The 9,843-nt window shown below is 45.2% G+C and overlaps 1 protein-coding gene across 1 annotated transcript; it reads left to right on the top strand.

Annotated features, from left to right (window-relative positions):
- Positions 1-1,959: 1,959 nt before the first annotated feature.
- PHALS_01714 (uncharacterized protein) lies at positions 1,960-2,527 on the top strand (the record flags this gene model as incomplete). The annotated part of the gene is made up of 4 exons (XM_024716159.1): positions 1,960-2,003; positions 2,059-2,158; positions 2,223-2,270; positions 2,363-2,527. The coding sequence occupies 4 exons, from the start codon at positions 1,960-1,962 to the stop codon at positions 2,525-2,527; spliced, it is 357 nt and encodes a 118-aa protein (XP_024581785.1).
- Positions 2,528-9,843: the final 7,316 nt, after the last annotated feature.

The following is a 9,843-nucleotide window of genomic DNA, read 5'->3' as shown; positions in this document are numbered from 1 at the left end:
TATCACAGCGGTAGCGTTCTTTCTAGCACCAGCGACCGAGCCCTCGTCGACTGTCGTCTCCTCCACGTCTCCAGCAAATGCTCTGTTGCTGCCGGTCTGCTGCTGGTGGCCTTTCCGCTTACTTTGATATGAGATGGTGTTAGCTTCTGTGTTGTGCTTCCTTCGTGTCCCTTTAGTAGTGACCATTAAGTGGCGGTCTTTGTCGTTGTTATCCCCGGTATCAGCATGGAATCAAAGCTATGTGAAACAAAACGCTGCAATATCTGGTCATTAATAGTGTACTATACACCGGGGCGCCTCTGCAACTGTACAGCCGCGCACCTTGGTCATATTTTATTTGGAAATTAAAAGCTACTTAAGTGATACCGACTACACCCAATTCACTGTACATTAATTAAAGCTTTGCTTGTTCTACTGTTCTCATGGTGCGAAGCTCAGGGTTACCGATAATTAACTATTAGTTTTAGTGTTATCTCTGTTTACCAACGTTGGTTTTCTTGAAGCAAGGAAGGTATACCATTACGAGGCTTACTCCACATAATGCTCGACAGCGGTAGGGCAAAAGATTTATTGAACATTCGTGCCAACAACAGATTCCGCAAGAAAATCTACCGTACTAATTGTGCTTTTGTTTTACCCGAAGAATTAAAGGCATAAGGACTATTGTGTGTTGCGTGGATAAGAACGGCGTCAAATTATCAGTGAGATCACGAGACGGAAAAAGGAAACTCAAGGGGGGGCAGAAAAATAGACTTGTTGGTTAGCACGAGACGGATAATACGCGTTACTCCTTGTTTGGGAATAGTGGATTGATTTATGATTTCCCAATCACTTGTATGTTGTGTGTTGTGCTGTAACGATCTCTAGACAAATCAGCTCACCCCAGACGTTGTGTGAAACCATAAATAAACATACTTCTGTTCCGGAGCAATTGCAACTTATAAGTTAAATTCGCCTTTTTCTAAAGAGCAACACACAAGCAGGAAATGTGGAAATTTCGATGAATAAATAAGGCACATATTCAATTGCTTCGGTCAACAAGCCTGATTTCAGCTATATTCAGTCAATATGAATGTCAGTTGAGCTCAGCCATCGACAAAAGTCCTGCAACCTCCGAAGAGACTACCACGATTTTGGTACACTTAGCGGATTAGGAGGTCGAGGTACATACACAAACCATACTGCTTTCTAGAGCGAACTTGATTCCATAAATGGGTGGGTGTTTTGACACCGCGTTTTCACGATTCATCAATTTTTCTGCGGTGGCGGTAGAATGCATGTTGGTGGCCTGACTGACACATGCCACTCTGGTGATTATGCAGCTTCATATCCTTCCGAATTTTATATCGAATGTGCGATCGTATGCTAACTGAATCAAGATGGTGCGGTTTTTGTGAGCTATGGCACTGCTGCGACATCAGATATCTTAATGCAAGTGCTAAAGCGATTTGGTGCGACGCGATCAGTCAGTCCACAATATTGCGCGTCAATCCGATATGTAAGAGACGCTGACACGGAAATTATCTCATTGAACAAAATTGCATACTTCACAAACCTTGATACAGGTTGTGTTCAGATAAAGGTATGTTCAACAAAGATCATCGATGCCTGTAGAGACTAGCATTAGCGAACACATCTTTTTCATAGTCACGTGCTGCTCATGTTAAGCTTTTGACGCTTCTTTAAGCTGCCGTCATTCGAATTGCTCAAGTCGACAAGAAATTGAAATAATTTACCTCTTTTGTGATCAGGATTAGTGAAAGTAGAACTATAAATAATTCCTTCAAAGAAGAACTAGGGCAAGTCCAATTTGCGGGTTCGATGATATGCGCTCGGTACTAGTCCTCGCGTGATGCTTCTTTTTCCTAAGCGAGTCATGACTTCGTCGAAAGATCGGCACCACCAGGTCTCTGTTCGATACTTAATCGAGTTAAAGCGTCCAAAGCCACTATCTCGGGTATGAAACGCATGCATGTGGACGTGGTCAATGCTGTTGAATGGAGGTGAGTGAAATGCATACTTGAAGTCGGATTCGGTGTCATCCTTATCAGAGCATAGCGCGGCGCTTGAAGCTCTCATTACGGCATATCGAGGTGAATCACGTAGAACGCTTGCAGCAACCTCACGCATACGAATCAAGAGCATCGCATCATCAGGTGTAAGTGCATTCACATTGCGTATGTGGCGACGCGGCACCACTAAGACGTGGCTTTCGACGACAGGGGCCAGTGGGCGAAAAACTACAATATCCTCGTCTTCGTAAAGAAAAGGTTCGTCACCGGATTGTAGGATCTTACAAAAGCGGCAGTGGACCAGCGCACCGTCCTGACCATACGTGACGCCTTTGTGGCATATCGAATAGGTCGATGGCGTCGAGGAGGACGAAGTCGATGATGAAAATGCCCGTGACTGGATTGAGCAAGAGGATGAATTGTGCTGGCGGCGTTTTCGGAGAGACCAGCTGGTCTTGGTGGAGACGGGGTACATATCTCCTGCATCAGGGCAGGCAGGATATGAAGCGGTGTGATTTCTTGTGTGCTCAATTGTACGCGGGAGCATCTCAATTGTAGCAGCCTCGCTGCCTCGCAACTCCTCCGCTGCATCTACTTCATATCCTGATGTGTAACAGTACGGGAGACACACACGAAGGTGCCGATGGACTCGCCGTTCCTTCCTATGGTTGGCAGTGCCAGTGGTTTTACTTCCCGACATGAACGACTCAATTCTTTGGTAATTTCGCGCAATTAGATAAATGAGAAAGTTCTGTCGGCGCCTGCCTCAGCTTCGACCCAGTGAGGGGAAGGGTCTTCTTATCCCATAATTATCATATCCGCCTAGCTCAGAGCTACGCAAATATTTACCGCATGTTTTTATAGTCGTACTTCACATTTAACCGCAATGCAAAGAAATATTACATCTCTAATGCGTGCTGAAGAAAGTTAATGAATTCCTACTTTCCTGATACGTACTAAAATCAAATGGAAACGCTCATGGTGACTCGTGCATTGTGGTGGGTATTCTGGTCGTTCTCTTGCTGATTATTACCATTCTCGTAACAGAATCGTGACTCTTGGAAAGGCGTGACGGTGCGATGCCAAAGGATTTGATCTACAAGTCAATCTATATTATGTAATCATGATTTCTTACTCATATTATCAAACTCATTGAAACGCTTACCCAATCGAGCATCTGTTGCAGAGACAACTGGCATATTTTTATTTTGCATGTGCATAAGGAGAAAATTGAAACTCCCAGATTGGTGAAAAAGCAGAAAAGTTAATATACATAACATACCACAGCGCAATTTTCAAGTACTATCGTTAATAGGTCATGTACGTTCTTGTCTTAATTTTGGGAATGTATTTCTAGACTCAACAAAGCTATAGGTATTCTCTTAAACAATAGTAATTTCCTTCTTATCGCTCATTATATTCTAATACCGAAGATTTATATTGGAGAGTAATTAATTATTCTTGTATATTACAAGTGTACAGTAATTGTATCAGACATACTTACTTAGAAAGGCAATTTTCAACATTCGTTATTGGCTGCATCGTCTCTGCTTTAAATAGAAGAATTGATCTAGAGAGATGACGTGCCACTCCAGACGGTAGCAAATTAGTTCTGTTGAGACGGGCGGCGTTCAAACGCTTGCGGTGATAATAGCAATATCATTGCATCACGCGTGCAGTCTATGTGAATTAGGACAATTTGCAATCAACATCCTCTCTAGTTAAAGCGGAGAAAGCTCAAAACGGTCAAAATTTAATTATATACGACCATTCCTGACCCTTTACAAAAAGGTGACGGAGTAGCTGCATCCTTCTTTGAGCTTTGTATGGACAGTGGGATTTTTGTTGAAAGTATCAATGATGGGGCTCAACGTTTTGGCAATCACCTGACTTCACCGCCTCTATACAAGATCATCGATATAATGTCGGACCATGGAATGGGATGTACAGGTGCTTTTGTCGACGGGATGCCTCGTACGAGATGACTGTGATTCTCCTGCAACCACCAATCTTACCTCGCGAGCAATAGCAAGCTTTTTGATTTGATAATCGGCGTCGAACTCCTCTTCGCACTAAAATTTGACCACAGAATTGAACAGCAAAATTATTCATATGTGTTTGCCGTCATGTCATTTCTGCTTTCATCGCAAACAACGATAATGGCGAGGATTAGTAGGTGAATCGCCTGAGGCGACCACTGTAAAGAGATCGACAACTGATGCTCGCAATCGGTGCAAGGGTCAGATACATCTCACTGAATGTCGGGCTGATGATCACAGTAAGGAACAATGCCGCCTGAAGCGGTGATATTCATAAAGTCAATTTACTTTGTTCCATGCTCTCGACCTATATTAACTTGAAGCTGATACAATCGTGAATGCTGCCAATTTTGTCGCTATTTTTTTAAAAGCCAACGTTAATCGAACGAGGCAATGTCGTCTTTTTCGGACAAAAGCACTGTCAAACAGTGAGAAACAAGATTGCTAGGCATATGCCAAAGTTGATCTTTGCACTCGTTGTCAAAATGATTTGCTTGCGAATAATAAGTAAGTCTTGTCTTCTATTTATTCACCAATTCCATGCATTTAAGAATTAGCTCTTCGCGTCAAATCGTCAATCGCCCTTCATCGTTTAAGGCCGTACAGATCATCAATTTGACTAGCAAATAACTAGCTCTGCAACGAAGACGGAATTGATGCATTAGTGGGATGCAATTGTTAGTCTAAGGCGCACCAAACAGAAAGAAGGCTATTAGCGGCACGATATACGCTTGGTGATTGCTAGGATAGCAGCAATAATATTTACGAACAACATTTGCAACAGGCATAAATAACTATGCACGTGAAGCGGCAGAACAGGAAATGGGTTCTAAATTCCGGGGTTTGTTTTGTACCTCAGCGGCAAGTAAAATTGAAATCGTACTCTTATATAAATCGAGATGTTTTCTAAGACAGATTCCATATCCCAGCCGCAGGATATTACCCGTTGCGATACAAGGTAAAGAACAAAGCCCTGCCCACGCTAAGCTAGCTAAAAGGACCGAATGTCGAATAAGGTAGTCAGGTGACGTTCGGCCGCATTGTATGTGGGTGACAAAAACGCAAATAGTTTAACGCTCGTATTATTCTCTACTGTTGAAACAAGAGAAAAGATCAATCGCCACTAAACTCATATATTAAGCTATCCAAGCATATCAATCGCATTTATACAGCTAAGTGTTTTCATCGCTTGCTGAATTGCAGCACCCATCCGTTTGATATACTATGTGCGAGACATATGTCACTCTTTTGTGCGATTACCTCGGAAGATTAACGCCATACGGCTTGGTGAATACATCTTTTAATTGGTGGCCCAACATGTATTAGAGGGGAAGCCTATATATACACACGTGTAATGTGGGCTGACGGTACAATTTTTTGTTGCTCGCGGTGGCGCCTTTGGTCTGCCTATCGATTCTGGCAAGATTTGGCAATGCATGAGTATGTATGATATAATTCGGTCGTCTGATCAATTTGTTCGGTAATTTTGACATTTTGCTCTCTATAAACCATTTGAGCTTGATGGATCATCTCGCTGGTGTCAACGATAGAAAAACCAGTGGTAATGCAGTCAAGCCGTTCCTAAAGTAAAATTATTATCAGCATGGCCCGCCGATCGCTGTATTGTCGGATCGCGGTTGCGAGCTTTGTTTTAGTTGAAAAGCGTCATATCGGACATGCCAAACGTTGATTATCAAGGACAGTTGAAGAGCCATAATGCGTTATAGTGTCGTAGAGGGTAACCTCCAAAGCACTTGTCCATCGATAAAACGGTGCTTGGTGGTGGTGTTTTTAATCACGCACATCATGATTCTATGGGCCTCTTCTAAATATTTAAAGATCGATTTTTATTAATTTTGGCACCGCCGCAGAGTTCTTAGGCTGTCGATGCGATTCGATTTACTGACGTTAGTCATATTACACTTCAAGCTAATCAGCTATATTTCCGAATAAGATTGAGCGGCATATCGTGTGCGTGAAGCGATGCCTGCAAGCCAGGGTTGGCAAAAGCAATACGCCGATGCAAGTACACGAATATGTAGTAGGGCACAAGATATTGTTCACTGCATCTGCAAGGAGTGTGTACAGTCTGAAAGGCTAATTTGCAGTCACGCAATATCAAATTGATCACTGTAGTGAATTTACACTCTGAACATCCCAAAAAGATTGTCACAGGCTTACTGAAGCCAAATTGCGATTACCCTCTTGAATATGAAGCGCTTTTTTGTTGACGGAGCAGCGTCGCTAGCATCCCCTGTAATTGCTCATAGCAAACTTTACAAATGTAACAACGCCCTCCATTTACCGCACGAAAACTCCTCAACACATCACCGATCACGCTGTTGGAACGTTCAGTTTGCCTATCGGTCTCCGGGTGTACCGCCGTTAACATATCCAAGCGTCTGCCAGGAATTCGAAACGATTACTCCCCAAAGCTACTCGAATCACGATCAGAGACGATACCGCCTGGCAACCCGTGACTGTAGAAAAATGTGATCAACACACAATCTAGCCTAATCTTCGGCGTCGATGGAATAGCGATGCGAACCATTTTGTTGAGTCTGTTGATGAAGACGAGCACTGTCAGCATTCTCGGAGAAACCGAAGATAAAGTTGAGCGCGACTGACATCCAACAGTCAGTAGGAAACGGGAGACTCTGTAGTGGCACTTGCGTATGCCGAGCACTGACTATCATCGCATGTCTTCACGTATCGTGCAACCTGCTTGTACATCCGAGGCCACCAAAATTGAGCACTGAGAGATTGGGAGTTTTTTTCACGGCCAAATGACCGGCCATCGGCGTATTATACGCCTCGTACACAATCTTGTGCTCAAACTATTGCTATGGGGGTCCACAATCCGTGGCTCTTCGCCATGTGCAACTTTATAGCGAAGGAGATCGTCTTTTATAACAATGCATCCGTGATTTTAAGCGACTAGTAAGCTTGTCATGGCGATCTATATAACTCGATGAGAGTGCCTTGATTATCAGATCACACTGCTCATCATCAACGTACGCTCGACGTATTATATCGAACAGATCGTTTTCGATATAGCTTGTAGCAGAGCTGCCGGACAAATGGTCTGACCTGACTTTATGTATACCGTGGCCTGAGAAACACGACCTGTGGATTGATTGGTGATTGAAACCGATTGGGAGCAGCTCTACCGGCGCGAGTGAAACTTCTGGGAGTAATGAATCCACATTCACAACACACCGGGAGAAACGTTCAAGTGCTCGGCAGTCGTATGCCGCTGGTAATGACACACACTTCATTGGTATATGCCATGCAATTGACATTCTTCAGGTTAGGGAAGTTACAAAGTCGTTTGGAGTGACCACTGGTGGCCACTCAGGAAGTGTGTCGACAGATCAAATGGTGCCCTGAACTATCCAATTGAAAACAAATGAATCGTTAGTTGGCATGGCGATATGCAGAGCAGAAAAATGTTAGGAGGGAGAGATGGCGGTTGTTGCCCTCCTCAAGACGCAAGAATAGTGTCGACATGTTTGTACTGGAAAGTCGAAGGAATCAACTGCGGCTGTATATGCCATTTCTTCCATCAATACGGCGATCGAGTCGGATTGTGGGTCAGTGGGCATCACTGACCACAAAAGTGATGCTCATACCCGTTGCGTGGGCGAGCACGCACATGGTAGGAATCAACGGAATATATTGATCGCGGCGCTGATACTCCTGCTCTGGATGTGGTTGAGTCCGCGGGTGAGTAAGTCCAACATACCAATCCCCGTGATGAAAACGTGCGGAGATGCCAAAGCGGTGGGGCATACATGCTGCCACTCGTAAAGTTCGCTCTGAACAATGCAGTGCATTCATCTACCGGCTACACGCCGTTTATAAATCCTCGCGTCCTGCTGACGTCGCCATTTCATGGCTCAGGCTTCGTGGGAGCAAATGCCAAACGGCTAGCTGATGTCAGCCCCCTCACCCAGCGTAGAGAAGTCGTTGACTTCCTGTCTACCAGACTGAGTGTCCTAAGACACGTTCGCGATGCGATGGATGAAATCAAAAACATGCAGAAAAAAATGCGGATGGAATATGAAATGATGAAAACTTTGAGGTCGGCGACCTGGTTTTATTGAGCGCTAAATACACAGTTTCTGCTTTAAGACTAAGTCCGTCCACGGTTTATCGGACCTCTTAAGGTCGTGGCCAAGCGAGAACTCGCGTATACGCTGGTCCTTCCGAGAAGGAAGCGCACTACCCGATGTTTTCGAGGGCTTGCTTAAGCCATAATGGGAACCGGTGCAAATGAACGCGTAAGCGTTGGTGCCGGGGCGGCGCATAGAGGGTCTCGGCCACCCTTAAGCTGAACCAGCAACTGGTGTTTAGCACGGAGTGCGTCAATTTCTGCTGTCAACGGCGCAAGGCTCTTCACCGTCGCACGAAATGACGTACTAGTCTGCTCGACGGCTACGAGCCGCTCTGACAGAGTGCGATAATCCTCAACGTGAAATACGTTACAAAAGTGGCATCTACTATGTGGCTTCGATGTAAGGTAGACAGCTACGAAAGCTTCCGGTGCTGCTCACCCATCGCTTAAAGATCAACTCATCATCTGCAGCGGTTTTGCTAGGGGCGAGCATCACAGGAATGGTTCACAGTGCGGGTACATGGGCACCTCCTCTTTGAGCTCGAGGTCGAACGCGGAACCGATCCATTGGGATTGTTGTGGTACCAAAAAGCGAGCTCGCAGAGCTTTCCGCTGATCAAGCTCAGCTTGTGTAGTGGCCGGGGGCCCGACTACGTAGACGTCTAACGATCAAGTGATCGGTCCTTTGCTTCAGTAGCGGGATCTGCCAAGCGGAAGCCGTCTTCCGCACGAGGGTCTAGGGCCGAACGCAGATACGAGCGCATGAGAGCCGCCCTGTGGGCAGCCTCCAACTGCTGCCCCTGTGCCTCGGCGAGGCGATTTGTACCACTATCACTCCCCCCGGAAGTCAAGAGGTCGGGAAACGGACACGGTGTTCGCAAGATTTGAGCTGGCTCACGTCGCGCCGTCTGAGCACCTCATCCTCCTCATCTTCTTATGCCGGAAAGGAGTATCCGACTCGTAGTCGACTTCCTCCAACTCGTCGACGAGTAATCCGTCGTACAGGGCGGGCGCGATGTGAGACGCTCGGTCGCCAAATGCTTGGGATGAGCTTTTCTTGAAGCCGTGGACGTACGGTCAGGAGATGCACCGCGTCCAGGAAACGAAGAAAGGCTCTGCCCGCGGGCACTTACATGTCATAGAACCAGCGAACATTGAGCAAAGAATGCGCGAAGAAGGACCTGGGAATGTAACGGTGTCTTAGACCCGAGTCTCGTATGAGGCGAGAGTTATATGTGAATTGCAGATCTTCACAATGGAGAATGTAACGGGGTTACATATGAAAGGGTGGGCCACACAAGACGGCGTGACCATACAAAGGTGCGGATTACACATGTTGGTGTAATCACACCATGGTGTGACTACACCGTAATAAAAGGCCACTACTTGACAGGACTAATGCATATTAAGTAGGTTTTACTATACTAATTATGTAGTGGGGCTGTTGTAACTTTGCGCTTTGAGGAAGCGTAACTTAGGTCACCGATCTTTCGTTCTATACCTAGAACATGTACGAGTTTAGCGGATCGCAATCCGCTTACTCCAAGAGTAATTATTGCCTTAACCCACGGCTAATTAGCTCTTTCGTTTATAATCCAAAACTGACTTTTATTTATTTTTATCTGCGGCAAGTCTGCCTAATTTTAAATGTATAGATTTTTCTAAATATATATAG

This window comes from Plasmopara halstedii (genome assembly GCF_900000015.1).
Source record: "Plasmopara halstedii genome assembly, contig: Scaffold_1583, whole genome shotgun sequence".
Classification (NCBI taxonomy): domain Eukaryota; phylum Oomycota; class Peronosporomycetes; order Peronosporales; family Peronosporaceae; genus Plasmopara; species Plasmopara halstedii.
Note: the sequence above shows the minus strand (reverse complement) of the source record. Positions and strands in the feature narration are given on the sequence as shown.